The 22,435-nt window shown below is 34.2% G+C and overlaps 1 protein-coding gene across 3 annotated transcripts in view; it reads left to right on the top strand.

Annotated features, from left to right (window-relative positions):
* Window positions 1–22,435, top strand: part of LOC136031048 (importin subunit alpha-4-like) — a 149,275-nt gene that overhangs the window by 54,890 nt on the left and 71,950 nt on the right. For all 3 annotated transcript variants that reach the window (XM_065710256.1, XM_065710258.1, XM_065710257.1), the window contains 2 exons: window positions 1,296–1,452; window positions 15,800–16,044. In XM_065710256.1, the coding sequence (XP_065566328.1) occupies window positions 1,377–1,452; window positions 15,800–16,044 (321 nt within the window). In that variant the 5' untranslated portion in view covers window positions 1,296–1,376. The remainder of the gene's footprint in view (window positions 1–1,295; window positions 1,453–15,799; window positions 16,045–22,435) is intronic.

Genomic DNA, 22,435 nt, shown 5'->3' with positions numbered 1-22,435 from the left:
TAGTAATATCTTTGCACTTCGCATGTATTTACTTTATATGTTAGAAATGCCCCCCAAAAAACAACAATGTTGTAAAAACTACTCTGCTTCGCAAGAAAGTAAACCCAAATTTTATGACAGCCAAAAAAGTAATGATATTGATTTCTTCGCCTATGTGCCGTAGCAAGACTCGAAAACAAATCTTTGACAGTAAAAAGTAGTTTAAATTTTATGTTTTCAGCCCTCTTGTGACAGCACAATCCTAAAATATAATTTTGACTTCTTAAAAAAAGTTATGATTTTAACTTTCCCCTTCTTTTTAATGCAAAATGAAGATTTTTACCTCGTAGTTGGCTGCTGTGGTAATATGGACAGATTCTCGTGATAAATCTAAATTTAATTGAAACCTTTTAGGCAATATGCGTTATTGCCTATTGCAATATATTAGGCAATATATTGAATACTTTTAACTGCGATGTTGTTTCTAGCTTGTTGGAAAAACAAACAGTCTTAACAATCTTATTTATAACTCAAATATTAAAAACATTTACAAAAAACTTGTTATTTTTTTTAATGAAGTGTTAGTTCCAACCGTAGCAAGCTTTTCCAACCCTTACTCACAATCTGCCACTACCTTAGGGATTTGGACGCCCCCCCGCTACCCCACCTGTATCTGCCACTGCTCTTTGGACAATCAGTTCAGATATTAAATTATTTACCATAAGAATGGATTATAAATTCAGTTGGCTCTTTGTATATATTGATAGATAGACTTGACTTGACTCAAACAGATTGACTTGAGACGATACAAAAAAGAGCTATAAAAATTATACTTGGACAAAACTACTGAACTTACGAGGATGCACTGAAACAACTCAATTTGGACTAACTTGATAGTCGTAGACATGGCTTAACATATAGATTTGGACTAAATTGTTTGAATTCCCCAACTCATTGTCGTCTACTACCCAACCTTGAGATCCCACCAACTGAAGGACCAGTTACTAGACTCCGACAAATAAAAAAGAATTGTCCACAGTTACTGACTTGCTCAGCCTATAGTACTGAGAGATTTCGTAAATCATTTGTCCCATATTTTACCCGTCATTTTAATAATATTGACACGACTAATATTTAATGTTTGATTAATATGTGTTTGATTAATATAATGTTTGTTTAAATTCTCCTGTGAGTGTTTTTGAAGGTATAAATTATTTTTGTCATGACGTGCTAATGCTAGCTCCGGCTATTGTAGTGAATAAATATATTCTATTCTATATTAATTTTATTTGGTTTTAACAGGTTTTATTTTTTAGCCCAAACCTCCGATTTGAAGCACTTTGGGCACTTTCAAATTTAACCAGTTTCTATCCAGGTTTCGTCAAATATGTTGTTGGATGTGGATACCTGTGCTCGTTGAATTCGTTAAATCTTCAACCCCTATGATTTGGGAAAAAGCAGTTTTGATACTAGGTAATTTTGGCTAATTTAATTTCACAAATTCTGTAATTTAATTAACAATTGCCAATTTAATTTAGTAAATTTGGCTTTTAAGTCTTTTTTTTTATCCGTCTTGGTTTATTATTCATAGAATTTTTTTTGAAAAAAAAGCTTTTTAAAATGGACACGTTTAGATTTTACTTAAATATTAACGATTGAAATGAATCTGATTTTACTTAGGTTTTAACCTAGTAAAAAAATTACTCAACTAAATTAATAGTTGGATTAAAACTAACTAACTAATCTAGCTATTAATTTTTATTTTTAATTTCAAAATATTAAAATTATTTTAAAATATTATTTTGTTGTTCAATGTTACTTGTTGTCTCTTTAATGTTCAATGCTACTAGTTATTAAATAAAAAAAAACTAATTTTTTTAGCTGAAAGTAAGGAGCGACATTAAAACTTAAAACGAACAGAAATTGCTCCGTATATAAAATGGTTTGTCCCCTCCGCAATGCCTCGCTCTTCACTTATAGCTTTTAATTGTTTTAAAAAGCAGAATTGTGGCAAAGAGTCAAGTTTTTAATTGTTTTAAAAAGTAGAATTGTGACAAAGAATCAAACTTTAGCGTAAAGAGCGAGGGATTGCGGAGGGGACAAACCATTTTGTATACGGAGTAATTTCTGTTCGTTTTAAGTTTTAATGTCGCTCCTTACTTTCAGCTAAAAAAATCAGTTTTTTTTTATTTAATTTCTGAACGTTTTTGAATTAATGCATGTTTGGTTTTGGCTCTCCGCACATAAATTATTAAAATGAAATTTGTATATTAATTCTTTTTTTGGCTAAATGGCTTTCTCTTAGTTTTGATCAGACGATTTTGAGAAATAAGGGGTGGAGAAGGAGGCCTAGTTGCCCTCCAATTTTTCGGTTGCTTAAAAAGGCAACTAGAACTTTTAATTTTTAACGAACGTTTTTATTAGTAAAAATTATACGTAACTTATAAATTAGCAACTTATGTAACAAACTTTCATAATCTTATATTTTTATTATGTATACAAGAGGGTTTGTATCCTCGTTAATACCTCGCTCTTTACACTAAATCTTAAGTTTTGTCCTAATTCTTTAAGAATGACCCCTGAATCAGAAAGGCTGTAGAAAAAATAGTTGAAATTACTAAAAATACTTTAGCATAAAGAGCGAGGTATTTATCTCCTCCTAAATACCTCGCTCTTTACGCTAAAGTATTTTTAGAACCCCTCATATGCGTTATAATCTCTGTTCGTTTTAAGTTTCAATGCTACTCCTTCCTTTCATTTGAAAAGCGTTTTCATGTTTATTTTTCATTGTTTTCTAATTGTAATGCTAGAAAATCATGCGCCCTTTTCCTTGAATTTTTCTACCCCCATGACAGATTCCTCCAAGGAAAGATCCTCCAACATAGCCCCCTCACCTCAGCCCCACCCCCCAAACAAAATAAAATCCCCCTGAAAACGTCTGTACACTTCCCAATAATCATTACTATATGTAAACACTGGTCAAAGTTTGTAACTTGCAGCCCCTCCCCCAGGGATTGTGGTGGAGTAAATCATCCCCAAATACATAGTTATTATGGTTTTCGACTATGCTGAACAAAATGGCTATCTCAAAATTTTGATCCGTTGACATTGGGAAAAAAATGAGCGTGGGAGGGGGCCTAGATGCCCTCCAATTTTTTTGGTCACTTAAAAAGGGCACTAGAACTTTTCATTTCCGTTAGAATGAGCCCTCTTGCGACATTCTAGGACCACTTGGTCGATACGATGACCCCTGAAAAAAAAAAAAAAAAAAAAAAAAAAAAAAAAAAAAAAAAAAAAAAAAAAAAAAAAAAAAAAACGCACCCGTGATTTGTCTTCTGGCAAAAAATACAAAATTCCACATTTTTGTAGATAGGAGCTTGAAACTTCTACAGTAGGGTTCTCTGATACGCTGAATCTGATGGTGTGATTTTCGTTAAGATTATATGACTTTTAGGGGGTGTTTCCCCCTATTTTCTTAAATAAGGCAAATTTTCTCAGGCTCGTAACTTTTGATGGGTAAGACTAAACTTGATGAAACTTATATATTTAAAATCAGCATTAAAATGCGATTCTTTTGGTGTAGCTATTGATATCAAAATTCAATTTTTTAGAGTTTTGGTTACTATTGAGCCGGGTCGCTCCTTACTACAGTTCGTTACCACGAACTGTTTGACTAAACCATTAACTAAATTATGCTACTTTTCACCCCTTTAATGATTCTGGAACTATATTTAAAATTAAGTAAAAGCTGAAATTAAAGTAAATTAGAAGTGAAGGTGTAATGTGTAGACAGCTCTATATTTGGGTACAGTGAATGTGTACAAGTATAAACCTATACAGGTATAATTATTTTTGTTTTTATTTTTAGAAAATATTTACTCTTCATATTGTGGAATTGCCAGTATAGTATTAGTTTTTTATTAGCTTCAAACCATTAAATTTAAACTATTAGCTTTTTACATTATCCAGTTATTAGCTTAACTAATTGAAAATTAACAAATTATTTATTAATATGAAATTAACTATCAAGCTTTAATGATGTAGTGAAATCAATACTAAGTGAATTTGAAGGATTTCTGATATAAATGTTTGTGCTACTAACAGTGATTAGGTGCTTTTGTCACTGGTGATGTAACAAAATTAATAGAAAGTCTGGTCTTGGTATTAGTGATGATGTAAAGGGGTCTATTTTTCTAGTTATTAGTAAAAAAAAAAAAAAAAATCCAAAAACAAGTTCTTCAAAAAAAAAGAAGAAAAAAAAAGGGTCATACAAACCTAAGATCAGCATATACAAAACCTATTAAAAAAAGAACTCAAAATAACCATAAATTACTGTTAAAGAATAAACGAAAAGAAACTAGATAAAGAATCATAGAAAACAAAAATTAATTAAATAATTACAGTAAACAAATGTACAACATGTACTAATATAAAGAAATAAATCTTAAAACGAGTAAAACTGAAGTCTAATATGCAAATCAAGCTTAAAACAGAAAAAAAATCTTTTACTATTAAAGAATAAATAAAAACGTAAACGAACAGAAATTAAATAAACAATCACAGAAAAAAAGCGTTCAACAGGTATTAATATAAATGAATAAATAATCCTAAGACAAGTAAAACTAAAATCTAATATGTAAATCAAGCTTGCAACGAAAAACAATTTTTTTAATATTAAATTATAAATCAAATTCAAAACGAACAGATATTAAATGAGCATTCATAGCAAGTAAACATACAACAGGTACTAATATAAATGAATAAATAAATCTTGAAACGAGTAAAACTTAAATTGATAATGTAAATTAAGCATAAAACGAACAAAACTGCCTCCTCCCCTAACTGTAAAAGTCTAAAATATAATGTGCCATTGGCGCTTTACTGAAAACTATATATATGTCTTGAACAGTCTTGGAAATAACTAATAAAATGAAACTGATTGTTTGATATATAATGATATTAATTGTTGAAAGCTCATCAGTTCAAGATTTTATTTTGCTGTATTTTTTATTTTTATTTTCAATGCTGTAATAGCTGAAAAAGAAAATAATTGGAATAATATTCGTTTACAGTGAAGCGCCAATGCCACAGACTTTTACAGCTAGGGAATGGGCCAGTAGCAAAACTCTCGTTTGTAATGAAACTATATTTGTCTTGAACAGTCTTAGAAAGAAATAATAAAATTAAACTTAATTTAATGGTATTAATTGCTAAAAGCTCATCATTTCAAAATTTAATTTCAACCGGATGTTTATTTTCAATGTTATAATAAGTACAAAAGAAAATACTTGTAAAATAATTAGTTTTTAGTGGAGTTTCTTTGACACAGTAGATTTTAGACTTTAATAAGTAGGGAAGGAGGTAGTGCCCAAACGCTTATTTGTAGTGATTTTTGATCGTTTTAACCTTGATTTGTATATCAATTTAAGTTTTACTCCTTTTAAGATTTATCCATTCATTTATATTAGTTCCATTTTGTATGTTTGTTTGTTATGATTTTTTTTTCGGTTTTATTTATTTTATTTTAGTAAAAGATTTTTTATTTCGTTTCAAGCTAGATTTGCATATTAGATTTCAGTTTTACTCGTTATAAGATTTATATATTCATTTATATTAGTACCTGTTGTATGTTTGTTTACCATGAGTTATTTATTTGAAATTTGTTTTCTATGATTGTTTATTTAATATATTTTCGTTTTTGGTTTCATTTAGTTTTAATAGTAATTTCGAGTTGTTTTGAGTTATAATTTAAATAGGTTTTTGTATCAGCTGATCTTGCTTGATATGATCTTTACTTTTTTTGAAGAACTTCTTTTTGAATTTTTTTTTTATTATTAATTTTGTTCATTTTGGTTCCAAATACTTTCAAGTTTTTAAATAATTACTCATTAATTTTTTTTTTTCAACATCAAACTTTCATCAAGTAACAATATCAAAGTAACAAGTATCAAAATAAAGAAAGTATCAAAGTAAACGAGGTATCAAAACAAACAAAGTATCAAAGTAACAATAAGTAACTCGCCCAACTTACAAACCTTACCCGGAAACCGAAGTATTAACGTTATATGTTAATAAAATCACAAATCCAAGAATCAAAGTAACAATAAAGATTTCTTACGACCACCCCTTCCACAAAAACCATATATGTTAATAATGGGCAACTTACACAAGTTACAACCCTTGCCCGGGGCTAATTTGAATTACGGACTATTTTGAACAAAATGACTATTTAAATTTTGATTAGATATATTTCAGGAAAAAACGCACAAGGAGGGGGGGGGGCTTGTAACCCTTTGATTATTTTCGGCTCTTAGATTTCGATTTCAGATTCAACTAACTTCTTCCTAAGTTCTTGCGACCACGCATCCCATAAAATATTTATTTGCTAAAGATGGGCTACTAGTATAACTTACAGCCGTTTCCCTTAGGGATAAAGTGGGGGGGGGAGGCAAACATGAAACCATAGTTATTTGGCATTTGGAGGATTTTAAGAAAAATGTCAACTCAAAATTTCAATTGGAAGAATTTAGAAAAATGGGCCGGAGGGGAGTGCTGCTTACGGTATGATTGCTCTTGACTATTAAAATGGAGCTAGAACTTTCGATTTAAATCGAATGAGCCTTTTCCAAGGTCTATACTATTACCCCTTCGAAAAACCTTATATATTGACAATGGGCAGCTTGCATAACTTACATCCCTTGCCTTGGGGGTAGTGGAAGGCTCTGTCGACCCCAGAGGTATAATTATTTTAATTATTGCACCTTTAGCTCTTTTGGACATAGTAGCAGAATTTTGATCAGATGCATTTGGAGAAAAGAGTGTGTGAGGAGTGGGTGGGGGATGTTGTTGCCATCCCATTACATTTGGCTTTTAAAAACGGCACAAAACTTTTGATTTCCAATTGCATGCTATAAACTTCCAAAGTTCACAACACCGCTCCTTGCACATGAAGTACGTCTGCAGAAAAAATTATACAAATATTGAAACTATTTAAGATTTATTCAGTGATTTAAATTTGTACCTGTTATGTTTAAGTTTGCACTGATTGTTAATTTTAATTTCTTTAGTTTTGGGTTTCATTTATTTTTCAATTTTAATTTCTGATTGTTATGAGTTTTAATATAAATTAAGATCTTCTGGTGCTGAGTTCAACATGACTCTTTACTTTTTTTGTAAAAACTTCTTTTTATTTTAAGTTTTCTTTAAATAATAATAATAAAACATTAAAACCTTATAAAAATTCTAAAGAGACTGAATGAAACAAGAAAAAGATCTTCGAGAAAGACAATTGTTTGATTATTTCAATTTTTGACATGGAAGAAACATGATCAATTTCATTTGAACATCATTGGATTTTGTCTGCCAAAATAATTTAGGGTCTATCGCAAAATAATTTTTTAACCTATTTTAAGAATATTTTTTGGAATTTTATATGTGAGGAAATAAAGTATCGTCAAACAGTTTTTTTTAGGGAACAGAAGGGTCAAGCAATGAGGGGAAGGCTAGGGGTCATTTCTCATGATTGTTTGAACAAAAAAATGTTCAAATGGGGATAAATCCATTCATTTAGACAGTGAAAACAGGTACAAAAGTCTAGATATTTTGATCACATATACAGCGATCTTCATCAGTAAAAACATTAAGGCATTAAAATTGAAACTAACATATGTATACAAAACAAAATAAATAACTTTTTGGGTCATTCACAAAATAGTGAACTTCCGGATTATTCACTAGATTATTTTCAGAGAGAGTTCAATAACAAGGCTCATTCAAATTCTTAATGTAAATTTTTTCTTTTATCTTGCCTAACTGTAACATCAATTTCCAATGAATGGGGCAGAATCTTTTAATTGCAAAAGAAATGTTGAGCTTATAGTTGTAGACTTGGTCGGTCTCATTTGCCCATATATACGACGTATTATCGACTTAACACCTTAAATTAGGTATTCTTTTTCATACCTCACTGCCTTTCAATGACAGATAAATAAACGCTCTAATGGAGATGAATCCATTTATTTCGACAGTGGAAACTGGTACTAAAGTGTAGATATTTTGATCTCTTATACAGCGATTGTCACCATTAGAAATACTAAAGGATTAAAATTGAAACTAAAATAATTACACAAAACAAATAATTGACTTTCGGGTCATTCACAAAATAATGAACTTCCGAATTAATCACTATATTTAACAAACCTTCGTTATTATTTTGTATTTATTTTTTAGAAATATTTGCGTCAGGGGAAGTAATATTACCTTTTCTCAAAAGAAATGCACTTGGAGAGGGAAAAAGCTTGACATCAACTTTTACACCAAGCGGCAAAAATTGGGAAATGTAAAAGAAATAATAGTTAATGCAACCAACTAAATGAACCACACCGTTTGATTTAGATGGCTCTTTAACTTTTAGATAATATTCTAAGGATGATCCAACGTCTCCCTTTCACAGCAAAAGGAGTTAATAGATCCCTAGAAACCATGGATTTGTAGGCGACTAAATTATTTCTGTTTGATATAATCTCATCATCTATGTATATATGCATATTTGACCATATAGCGTCAATGATACCATTTTCAAAGCCATTCCCTTCTTGAGCTCTAATAAGCCTTTCAGATTTGGAAATTTTTACTTTGATTTCCAACAATGAGCTACGCAAGTCCACAAATGAATATTCAGCCCCCGAAAAACGAAAATGCATATTACATTAATAAGCTTCACCCGGCTCAATAGTAACCGAAACTCTAAACAAGAGCTAAGAGCTCATATGGCACTTGTGACGAGGTCGGAAGAGCCGAGAGCTCATATGGTACGAGGTTGGAAGAGCCAAGAGCTAATTTGGTACTTGTGAGAAGGTCAAAACCTAAAGAATCCTAAAGAACCTAATGAAATACCTCATTTTTATAATCTTTCAGAATTAACCCTCGCCCCCACTCCCCCAAAGAGAGCGGATCCGCCCTTCCAACTCCCCCGAATGTCACAGGATCTGGTCGGAATTTGAAATTAGAACTTTATAGCACAAGATCCTTCTAAATATCAAATTTCATTAAGATCTGGTCACCCTTTCGTAAGTTACAAATACCTCAATTTTCAAAATTGCCTCCCCCCTCCCAATTCCACCAAAGAGAGCAGATCCGGTCCAGTTATGTCAGTCACGTATCTTAGACAGGTTTCTATTCTTCCCATCCAGTTTCATCCTGATCTCACCGCTTTAAGTATTTTCTAAGATTTCCGGTCCCCCCAACTGCCCCCCCCCCAATTACGTTTGATCCGGTTGAGATTTAAAATAAGATATCGGAGTTACGAGGTCCTTCTAAATATGAAGTTTCATGAAGATCCGATCACTCCTTCATAAATTAAATATACGTTATTTTTCTTATTTTTCAGAATTACCCCCCCCCCCGCAATTGAGCGGATCCGTTCCAATTATGTAAATTACGTATGCAAGACTTTTGCTTATTTTTCCAACCAAGTTTCATCCAAATCCCTCCAATCTAAGCGTTTCCCATCATTTTGGGTCTCCCCACCCCAAACTTCCCCCAATGTCACCAGATCCGGTCAGGATTTAAAATAAGAGCTTTGAGCCACGATATCCTTCTAAAAATCAAATTTCATGGAGATCCAATCACCCGTTCGTAAGTTAAAAATACCTCATTTTTTCTAATTTTTCAGAATTAACCCCCCCCCCCCCCCAACTACCCAAAAGAGAGCGGATCCGTTCCGTTTATGTCAATCATCTATCTAGGACTCGTGTTTATTTTTCCCACCATGTTTCATCCCGATCCCTCCACTCTAAGTGTTTTCCAAGTTTTAGGTTCCCCCCTCCCAACTCCCCGCCCGCATCACCAGATCCGGTCGGGATTTAAAATAAGAGCTCTAAGACACGATATCCTTCTAAACATCAAATTTCATTGAGATCCGATCACCCGTTCGTAAGTTGAAAATACCTCATTTTTCTAATTTTTAAGACTTACTCCCCCCCCCAAACTACCCCAAAGAGAGCAAATAAGTTCCGATCATGTCAATCATGTATCTAGGACTTGCGCTTATTTTTCCCATCAAGTTTCATCCCGATCCCTCTACTCTAAGTGTTTTCCAAGATTTTAGGTCCCCCCCCTCCAACTCCCCCCAATGTCATCAGACCCAGTCGGGATTTAAAATAAGAGCTCTGAGACACAATATCATTCCAAACATCAAATTTCATTAAGATCCAATCACCCACTCATAAGTTAAAAATACTTCATTTTTTCTATTTTTCCGAATTAACCGGCCCCTACTCCCCCCCCCAGATGGTCAAATCGGGAAAACGACTATTTCTAATTTAATTTGGTCCGGTCCCTGATACGCTTGCCAAATTTCATCGTCCTAGCTTACCTGGAAGTGCCTAAAGTAGCAAAACCGGGACTTTAGGTTTTCCCCCTCCAACTCCCCCCAGTGTCATCAGATCCGGTCGGGATTTAAAATAAGAGCTCTAAGGCACAATATCATTCCAAACATCAAATTTCATTAAGATCCAAATACCCGCTGATAAGTTAAAAATACTTCATTTTTTCTATTCTTTGCGAATTAACCGGGCCCCCACTCCCCCCCAGATGGTCAAATCGGGAAAACAACTATTTCTAATTAAATCTGGTCCGGTCCCTGATACGCTTGCCAAATTTCATCGTCCTAGCTTACCTGGAAGTGCCTAAAGTAGCAAAACCGGGACCGACAGACCGACAGACAGACCGACAGAATTGGGGATTGCTATATGTCACTTGGTTAATACCAAGTGCCATAAAAACGGGATTGTGATGCCAATATTTACAGCAAAAGAATTGCATTTCACGCTTTAATGCTGATTTTAAATATATAAATTTCATCAAGTTTAGTCTTACTCATTAAAAGTTACGAGCCTGAGAAAATTTGCCTTATTTTAGAAAATATGGGGAAACACCCCCTAAAAGTAATAGAATCATAACAAAAATCACACCATCATATTCAGCGTTTCACAAAAACAGTATTTGCACAAATTTGGAAGTTTTTGCCAGAAGACTGATCACCGATGCATGTTTATTTGTTTGTTTGTTTTTGATGTTGTTTTTTTCCCCAGGGGTGATCGTATCGACCCAATGGTACTAGAATATCGCGAGAGGGCTCCTTCTGACGGAAATTATAAGTTCTAGTTCCCTTTTTAACTTACCAAAAAACTGGAGGGCATTTAGGCTCCTCCCACGTGCGTTTTTCCCCAAAGTCACTGGATACAAATTTTGAGATAGCCATTCTGTTTAGCTTAGTCGAAAACCTAATAACCATGGATTTGGGGACGACTTAATCCCCTAAAGTCCTCGGGGGAGGGGCTGCAATTTACAAACTTTGACCATTGTTTACATATAGTAATGGCTATTATGAAGTGTACATGCGTTTTCAGGTGGACTTTTTTTGCGTTGGGGTGGGTTGGGATCGGGGGGAAGGGGATGCGTGGGAGGATCTTTCCTTGGAGGAATTCATCACGAGGGAAGAGAATTCCATGAAGGAGGTGCAGGATTTTCTACATTATTAAAAAAACAACTGAGAAAATAAATGATTTTTTTTTCAACTGGAAATATGGAGCAGTATTAAAACTTAAAACGAACGTAAAATATTTCGTATATAAGGGGGTCCGTCTCCTCCACAATACCTTGCTCTTTAGGCTAAAATATTTTTAGTAATTTCAACTATTTATTCTACGGCCTATGTGACTCAGGGGTCATTCTTAAGGATTTGGAATAAAATTCAAGCTTTAGTGTAAAGAGCGAGGTATTGACGAGTGGGGCGAACCCCCTCATATACGTAATAAAAATACACAAATATAGAAGTTCGTTACGTAAGTAAATTCGTAAGGTACGTTTGTTTATTACTAACAAAAACGTTCACAAAAAAATAAGAAAATCTAGTTGTATTTTTAAGTAACCAAAAACTGGAGGACAACTAGGCCTCCTCCCCCACCCCTTCTCTTATCAAAATCATCCGATCAAAAATATGCGAAAGCCATTTAGCCAAAAAAAATTAATATGCAAATTGTTTGTTCGTGTGCGGTGAGCCAAAATCAAAACATGCATTAACTCAAAAACTTTAAGAAATTAAATAAAAAAGCAAGTTTTTTATAACTGCAAATGAGGAGCGACATTTAAACTTAGAACGAACAGAAATTATTCCGTATGAAAGGGGTTGTCCCCTCTTCAGCGTCCCGCTCTTTACGCTAAAGTTTTTTATTGTTTTAAAAAGTAGAGTTATGACAAAGAGTGAAACTTTAGCATAAAAAGTGGTGTGTTGAGGAGGGACAACCCCTTTCATATATGGAATAATTTCTGTTCTTTTCAAGTTTTCACTTTCGTCGTGTTCACTTTTTGAACTGAAAAGGTATCGATATGACGGGAATAATTGCTAGTTTGAACTAACAAGTTACGCTTAGGTATAGATGAAAAGATATTGAATTATATTAAACTTCACAAAATTATCTTCTAGCATTAGAATATCTGTTAGAGCTATATCCCTAGGAGAATATAATATAGTCCTACTAAAATGCTTAGGGCAATGTTAAAATTTTTCTTTTTCTAAGAAAATGTATGTTCTTTTTAATGAAACACCCGTCTTCTTTGCAAGAATACTAGGCCTTTTAATGCTCCCAGACTGAATCTTCCGGTATATATGTTTTAAATCTTTGTCAGCCATGGTGCTATAAGCGAAGCTTCAGTTTTTTCTCGGTTCTTGAACTGTCTTCTGTAAACTGAACTGTCTTGAATTCTTGAACTGTCTTCTCGAGATCTAGAGTGAAAGTGAAAGCTAGCGTCCAAAGTCTTGAAAATAGAACTGTCATCGATGGATACTAGCGAACAATGTTTCCGTCGATGACATTCAATTCTTTGGATTTTGTGCAAATCGCGGATATTGGGAAAAGACTCACTTTATGATTGTTAGGTATTTTGTTTTAATTTTTACAACTTTTGGCTTTTATTGAAATTTTATTTATCTTTTAATTGTTTTTTTTTATTGGTTTTTGTTTTTTGCCATTGACTTTCTACGTTTGTCTTTTTGGTTTTTTCTTCGGCATTTCCTTGAATATGTAATTTTTTTCGCACTGATGAAGAGAGGCGGTTTTTCTTTCGGTATATTCGCTTTGTGTGCTTTTTCAGTAATTTGGTCTTATATATTAATTGAAATGAAGAAATTAAGAAATTAACTTTCAGAGTCTAGTTTTTTATGGCACTTGGTATTAACCGGAAAAAATAGAAAAAATGAAGTATTTTAAACTTACGAACGGGTGATGGGATCTTGATGAAATTTGATGTTCGGAATGATATCGTGTCTCAGAGCTCTTATTTTAAATCCCGACCAGATCTGATGACATTGGGGGAAGTTGGAGGGGGGAAACCTAAAATCTTGGAAAACGCTTTGAGTGGAGGGATCGGGAGGAAACTTGGTGGAGAGAATAAACAGAAGACCTAGATACGGTATTGGCATAACCGGAACGGATCTGCTCTGTTTGGGGGAGTTGGGGGGGGGTTAATTCAGAAAAATTAAAAAAATGAGGTATTTTTAACTTACGAAGGAGTGATCGGATCTTAATGAAATTTGAAGTTCGGAAGGATATCTTGTCTCAAAGCTTTTACTTTGAATCCCGACTGAATCCGATGACATTGGGGGGAATTGAGGGAGGGGGGCCGAAAATATTGGAAAACGCTTAGAGTGGAGGGATCGGGATGAAACTTGGTGGGAAAAATAAGCACAAGTCCCAAATACGTGATTGACATAACCGGAACGGATCCGCTCTCTTTGTGGGAGTTGGAGGGGGGAGGGGTAATTCTGAACAAATTAGAAAAATGAGGTATTTTTAACTTACGAAGGAGTGGTCGGATCTTAATGAAATTTGATGTTTGGAAGAATATTGTGTCTCAGATCTCTTATTTTAAATTCCGACCAGATCCGATGACATTAGGGGGAGGTGGAGGGGGGGACCTAAAATCTTGTAAAACGCTTAGCGTGAAGGGATCAGGATGAAACTTGGTGGGAAAAATAAGAAGAAGATCTAGATACGTTATTGACATAACCGGAACAGATTTGCTCTGTTGGGGGGGGGTTAATTCTGAAAAATTAGAAAAAAATGAGGTATTTTTAACTTACCAAGGAGTGATCGGATCTTAATGAAATTTGACGTTTGGAATATCATGTTTCAGAGCTCTTATTTTAAATCCCGAATGGATCCGGTGACATTGGGGGGAATTGAGGGAGGGGACCTAAAATCCTGGAAAACGCTTAGAGTGGTGGGATCGGGATGAAACTTGGTGGGAAAAATAAGCACAAGTCCTAGATACGTGATTGACACAACCGGAACGGATCCACTCTCTTTGGGGGAGTGGGGGGGTAATTCTTAACAAATTAGAAAAATGAGGTATTTTTAACTTACGAAGGAGTGATCGGATCTTGATGAAATATGATGTTTGGAAGGGTATCATGTCTCAGAGCTCTTATATTAAATCTCGGCCTTATCCGGTTAAGGGGAAGTTGGTGGGGCGGGACCTAAAATCTTGGAAAATGCTTAGAGCTGAGGGATCAGGATGAAACTTGGTGGTAAAAATAAGCACAAGTCCTAGATACGTGATTGACGTAACCGGGACGGATCCGCTCTCTTTGGGGAGTGGGGGGGGGGGTTAATTCTGAAAAATTAGAAAAATGAGGTATTTTTAACTTACGAAGGAGTGATCGGATCTTGATGAAATTTGATGTTTGGAAGGATATCATGTTTCAGAGCTCTTATATTAAATCTCGGCCTTATCCGGTTAAGGGGAAGTTGGAGGGGGGAGGCGGAACCTAAATTCTTAGAAAACGCTTAGAGCTGAGGGATCAGGATGAAACTTGGTGGTAAAAATAAGCACAAGTCCTAGATACGTGATTGACGTAACCGGGACGGAACCGCTCTCTTTGGGGAGTGGGGGGAGGGTGTTAATTCTGAAAAATTATAAAAATGAGGTATTTTTAACTTACGAAGGAGTGATCGGATTTTGATGAAATTTGATGTTTGGAAGGATATTATGTTTCAGAGCTCTTATATTAAATCTCGGCCTTATCCGGTTGAGGGGAAGTTGGGGGGGGGAGGGACCTAAAATCTTGGAAAATGCTTAGAGTGGAGGGATTGGGATGAAACTTGGTGGGAAAAATAAGCACAAATCCAAGATAGGTGACTGACATAACCGGACCGTATCCGCTATCTTTGGCGGAGTTAGGTGGTGGGGTTCAGTGCTTTGGTGAGTTTGGTGCTTCTGGACGTGCTAGGACGATGAAAATGTCAGGGAGCTGTACAAATTGACCCGATAAAGTCGTTTCCCCCGATTCGAACATCTGGGGGGCTGAAGGGAGAGGAAAAATTAGACAAATTGAGGTATTTTTAACTTGCGAGTGGGTTTTCCTTTTAAAGCAATCTATTGATTCTTAGAATTTTGCTAGAGCTCATACCATATGAGCTCTTAGCTCTTGGCTCTTCAGACCTCGTCACAAGTGCCATATGAGCTCTTAGCTCTTGTTTTTAAAGATTAATTCAAAATTTGAGTTTGAAATTTATCGAAATAATCCCGAAATGAGTGGAAAACGAGGACATTAAGGGCCAGATTCGTGGTTTAAATTTGGCTCGATTTAGCGGCCCTTTTTTTCCAGGGTAAAATCGCACGGAAATCAGATTTTTAGGGTCTGTTCGTACGATTAACCAGTTGAAAAACGAGCTTCAATTTATTTTCTCACATTTCAAGGGAACTTTCAGTTCAGGTCCATTTTTTTCGCTACTTATTCTTTGATTAAATTTGTTAGGTAACATAATTTTATATGACATGGAAGAAAAGGGAAACTACGACCTGCGTGACATCATCATTAAAAATGGTTTCCTTGATTATATTTCTTGTTGGACTTTCGATTTGTGGAATATTCTAATTTCGTCTAAGAGAGTTTTGGCACGGTTTATCTACAATATGTTCAAAATAAAACCTCATTGCATTGATTACGTCGAAGAACTTCTGCCATCTTTGGATGTTTTATTACAATCAAATGATATCCCTGTGAGTATTACTACAATTCTTTATTTTACTTTTCTGTTTTATCAGTTTGATGCATCCAATATTTAGTTTTTCAATTGTATCGTTTTGATACATTTTGATGGAAGTGGCAAATGACTCTTTTTCATGTTCGTGACAGGTTAAGATCGCTACTTGACTCTTAGTCCTGTTTATGATTCGCTATTAAAAATAGTGTACTTCCGTATTATATGGTACACACTCGAGAAGTGAAGTTCGGTGAATGCTAATGAAATAAAACAAAATATGATGAAAATACAATACTTAGCAACAAAATTTTGAAAGCTAAAACAAAGAATTATGGTAGGGGGGCTGCACAGAACGCTATATAATAGATGCTTAACCTAACCTAAGCAAAATACCAACTAAATATATTATGAAATGTAGCTGCAATTTAGTATTCCACCGAGCTAAAGCTAATTGTCAGGCAAAAAAATCGTGAAAACCGGTTATTGTCTCATCGTCTCGATCCAAATTGTCGAATGCGTACCATATTATACAGAAGCACCAAAAATAGAAATAGTAAAACTCCCAACATAGGCTGCGCAAGTAAAGCACTGCCTAAGTAAAGATGGATGTTGGTGCATTGAATTTTTTTCTGACCAAAGGACTTCTTATAGGAAGAGTTGTCGAATGCACTCTAAAAGGAGATCATTCGATTAAAAACTGAACATTCTAGTGCCCTATTTGAAGGTCAAAAGTGTTTGGAGGGTAACCAGCAACCTCTCTTCCCCACTGCTTTATTATTTTGAACCCATTTTGTTCAGCATAGTTGAAAGGTCCAGTAATCATGTCTTTGAGTGTGATAAACCCCGCTCCCCTCATGACCCTTTGACCAAGGGCTATAAGTTGCACTAGTTGCCCATTATTGACGTATAAGGTTTTTATGAAAGGGAGAGTCATATAAGGACAACACAGAAATTTAAAAGTAGTGACGCCATAATGACTTTAAAGGAAGCCCTAAGTGGTACATAATTGGAGCTTCTAGTCCCTCAAGACGTTATTACTCACACCTGGGTCTTGCACAAAACTATAGTACACAGGTATGGTACAGTACATCTGTATGACTCGTAATAGAAAATGTTTGTTTACTTATGCAAATGTTTTCTTCAAGATGCAGGTGCTTGTTACGTAATAGGAGTTGCGTGACTTGTTAAATCTATTGAGGATGGTGTATTTTCACGTAACTTGTATTTGTTCCGGGGACCTTTATATTATATTTACTTATGCAAATGTTTTCTTCAAGATGCAGGTGCTTGTTACGTAATAGGAGTTGCGTGACTTGTTAAATCTATTGAGGATGGTGTATTTTCACGTAACTTGTATTTGTTCCGGGGACCTTTATATTTCAGCAAAAACAGGCCTTGAAGGTCAATTACACATGACTTGTTAGATCTTACAGTTCACTCACCCCAGTATTGAAAAAGATTTCAGCATGTCAACATTGAGGACACTGTTCTAGGTATATTCTTTAGTAATGAATGCCTTTACTCTATTGGATATTGAAGGCGCTACCAATGGTGAAATAAAACCTAGAGTGCCTAACGTAGCAGTAGAAATTACAGCGGGTTGTCGGCTAACCCTGGAATGAGACGAGATGTTTGCAAGATATGAAATATCATTGAGCAAATTCAAGTTTAAAGAAAAGTTATGCTTTGTAGCAAAAGTGAATACAATGCATATACAAAGATTACAAGACGGATTAAATGTATTAGTGAAATATATTTAAGAGAATGATCAAAATCAATAGATAAACAGGAGCGAGTTTGTTCTTCATTTTTTCATTCTTAATTCTTTGTTCATGCATAATTGGTAGTGAGAATGTCAAGATTAAAAATGTTTGGTTTTGAGAAACAAAATCATACGCAATCTAGTGACTTTGGAAAAATATTTTATTCTAGATAATGATTTTCAAGACTTATCTTTCCAAAGGAAAATATTCTCTCAAAGATTGCTTAACGATATAATGAAAAATGATTCTCTGTCTTTGGACTATTATATGAAACTTTTATGTCGTGGGCCAGATGCATTTCCTCAATTTATTGACCTATTAATTGAAACAAAACACAACGATATTGCGGATTTGCTATTGAGCACTACCTAGAAATTTGTTTATGACAGCCATTTCGAGTTTTGTGACGTCACTTGATTACTCATCCGCCTGGAAGACATTCTTTTTATCGATTGCGAGACATTTTCTTATTAGAAGTGAGACAGTTCACATTGAAAAATGTTTTACAAATGTCCATTATGTTTGTATACATTGGGCCTTTGGTCATAATTTGAGAATTATACTATTGTCGGTAACAATAATGAAAAGTGTAGATTATGCAATCCATGTAAACCGCATAGATGAAAACGCAGTGCAAATTAAATACAGTAATTTCTGTCTTGAAGATGTTTTTAACTCTTAAACTAGAAATTTCCTCTTTTCCCATTGTCCCTAAGATAAAAAGGATTAAGGGGGAAATGCTTACCCTAGTATGATTGAAAAAAACCCTAAAGGTGATTTCAGTATATTTTTTAACAGACTTGTATCGTCGTGATATGAAATTGTTTTTGGAGGAACAACCTGATCTACGCTTCGATTGCTGGAATAATAAGAGAGTTTGGTTTTTACGATATGGCTGTTGAAATTATGGCAGTTATGATGATAAACCCACTGATTTTTATTTGGCTGTTACAGAAAGTGATTCTTTATATGAGAATATCATGTGTGACAGCTTCAAATAAGCCGTAGATAACTTCAAAGACCACACTGCCTTTCCATAACGAAAGTAAAACAGTTCAAAATAGGGATGAAACCTTTTAATTGACAGTGAACAGATGTAAAATTATATAACTGGATATTTCAAACGCATATACAGTGTTCATCATCATCAGTAAAACTGCTGATGCTGATCAATCTGTTTTAATGCTGATGATGAACACTGTATGTGTGTTCGAAATATCCAGTTAAATAATTTTATATCTGTTCTCTGTCAATTAAAAGGTTTCATCCCTATTTTGAACTGTTTTACTTTCAAATAAGCCAAATTGAAACATGTGAATTTTGAAAGGTGAATCAAAATAGCATTGTTGACTTTACAAGGTGACACAATATAAATGAATTTACATTATATTTTTAGAAAATATGACCCTGACTTTGAATGCCAAGATGAGTACAAGTTGAATCCCAATAAGCTGCCGCCACTTATCATTACCGATTATTACCTAAACTCGGAACAAGAAATCTAAAGAATGAAGGCTCGTTTTTGCTTGCAAGTTTTATTAATAAGCAAATTCACAAACATTTTAAAAGTATTTTACTCTTAGGGTACTGAAAATTATATTATACATGTAGAAAAGGGTATTTTCAACTAGAAAGTTCTTCAATTGAGGATTGTCTACATAAATGCTGAGAAATTCACTAAGCATATCTACAACATTGAAAAATGAAATATTGATAGTGCATAAAAACCACAGCTTTCGGCTGATAAGTTTTGTACTCTCATCCGATTTTGAATAATAGATTTTTCAATTTGCTCAGAAAAGTTTTTAATTTGAGTTGTTTAGAATGCATACTGTAGGCCAAGAGGATCTAAAAATTAGAAATTCGTCGCTGTTTGAAAGATCAATAGCCAATGTTCTGCCTTTACAGTTAAAGGACTTCTATTACAAAGGATAAAGTTATTGCTAATTTTTTTTAATATGGTTGAGGAAATCTGAAGGTATGCAATAGGATTTGTAGTTGGACATGTATGGATCCAAATTGAACACATTGATTATTCGCTTTGTCTTCATGGTGCCAAGTCTAACAGAACACTGTTATCAGCTGTAATTTCCCAATAAGTTTCAAAATTGAATTAGCAAGATGTATGCAATTCCCGTCAATGGCTTGGCAAAGGTACACTCTAAACGCACAGTGCCTGTTCCGACAGTACTCATATCTTGAGTACCAGACTAATCAAATACAATGATACCGTGAGTTTTTGCCACCATTTCATCCGTTATACCATTTTTAAATAGTTTTGCATTTTGATTTAGGGATTGCATTGTCAATTTGTAGAGGGTCCTATAGGGATTATCAAAAGATAAATTGTAGAGAGGAATTCTATTTACTTTACATACAAAAGAGGAAAGTCCAAACACTTAAAATTTATGTGGGGAATTTGTCAATTATCCAATAGCACTACCATTGTTTACAAAAGTCTTAGCGAGTTTTGAAGAAATTTCACAATTGTTAAATGTCGAGTCGGTGTAGGTGCACTAACCTGTAGCAATATGTTTCTGATTTGTGATTGTATGCGGAACGACCAGACTGATATTTTTTCCACTAGTTCTTAATTTTTCAATTACCAAAGCAACAGAACTCATAACCTGTTGTTTTCGTACATGAAGTATTGCCGAGGTGTGAGACTGTTACATCAGGTATAGTGGTAACTACTTTTCGCAAAATAAAATTGGACGTAGAAAGTTATAGCTTGATATCAATCTTTACATTGAGAGGCAATCATTGTGGTATATTAAATATTTCATGTTTTGTTTTCCCGACCAAGTACAAATCCTTAGTTGTCACATCTCTAAGTATATTGGTAGCGTCTGTGTTCGTTCTATATTCATATCCAATGGCTGAACCTTTCAATCTCTTATAGGAAATAGGAGTCATCAACATGGATTGTTTTTAACTTGCATAGTTTGAAAGATTGTTACTCGTGCTCACCGGCTTTTTATTTATGTAGACTCTGATTTGTCTAAACAAATTGCGTAGTACACAATTTTTATGGGATAACCCTTCGGCTGCACTTGGTTTTTCATTGTTTGATATTTTAACAATATCATGCAAATCCATAAATGTGGAATTCAAATCTATGAAAGTCTTCACAGGAATAAATTTGAAAATGAATATTTTTAGAGAGCGGTTCTTGTGAACAAAATTGTTCATAGTAGCCATGTTTTACACTTATATTGATGTTTTCTGCACTGAAAAGATTTAGAGATAAAGCAATTTCTAGGAAAAGAAATCCTTTTTCGATCTGACAATTTTTACTCTTGGTTTTATTTTTTTCTTTGTCAAGAGCAACGTTTTTCGCTTCTAACCTGAGTTGAGACTAATGAGTGATGAGGTTTTCCCCGACCTTTTTAAACCTTTTCTGCTTTGTCGTAATTTCAATCGCTCGCCGAAGCATCACGTGCCGGGCCTGAGATTTTGTGAAACACTTTCTTAAAATTTCTTCTTAGAGCCATAATCATGTAGTTTAGTGGACACAAAATCCCTGTAGCCGGTACAATATATTTTTTTTGCAAGGGGTAATGCAGATCAAAACAACTTAGCAAACCAATTGCCAAGACCATAACCTTATATTGATGAACGACCTCTGTATTAATCCAGTCCTAGACCCAATTGTCTTGATCTAAGAGTATCAACCTGGTAGTCACTTTAAGGACAAATAAAAGTATTTTGTCGGTTAGCCATCTTACTGAATGGAACGAAAAATGCATTGAATCACAGCCAAACCTTTTGTTATTGCTAAAGGATCACCTAATTCACTTCTTAATTTTAACTGATAGAAATCCAAAGACGAAGTGTTTACTGGGATATATTGATGATTTGGTTCACTGATTGTATGCTGAGAGTAGAAATTTTGGTTCAACGGGATTAATTTGTTTGTTTAAAGCTATGAAAGAACTTGAATCACGAACAACCCTATAGATGATATGTTTTATTCAAAACAAGTGTTCTCATACGATTGCTCTGATAAAAGACATTGTGAAGAACAACGGTCACGGAAATTATTTCGGAAATCTCCTCAGATCCTTCTTCAATTGATTCCACTAAATCCTCATTAATGAACAGCGAGTTCGGGTCAATAATATTAGACACATCAAGATTCCGCATGAATTTGGTATCGGATGCAGTAGTCTTTATTTTATCATAGGACTCTTGCCACACACTAGCAATAATAGATATTTTTTGGATTTAGTTTTTAATTTAGAATTATTTTGATGAAAAGTTTTATTTCGCCAGACGTTGATGGACCGCAAAGAAATGATCTTAGTGGAATTTGAAATTGATACAAATTACTCTTCTCGTGGTCAAAATAAAACTGACTGAGCCTAACCTCAATCTGTTAAAAAAAAATCCCGAAAAAGACAAAAAAATTCTTTAATACAAATAAAGGTACTACACATTTTTAAAATATATTCACAGAGCACTTAGGAATTAAACTACATTAAAACACTGAATCATATTTATATAGGGAAACAAAATAGGCACTTGGACTTTAAAAAGCACTTGAATATTAAAATCACTTAAATATTTTAAATACTTTGGAAAGGTGCCTGCCATACACCTTTGGAGAACGGGTCGGCTGGATGACACGGCCGCCCTTATGGC

The sequence above is a fragment of the Artemia franciscana genome, chromosome 9 (assembly GCF_032884065.1).
Source record: "Artemia franciscana chromosome 9, ASM3288406v1, whole genome shotgun sequence".
Classification (NCBI taxonomy): Eukaryota; Metazoa; Arthropoda; class Branchiopoda; order Anostraca; family Artemiidae; genus Artemia; species Artemia franciscana.
Note: the sequence above shows the minus strand (reverse complement) of the source record. Positions and strands in the feature narration are given on the sequence as shown.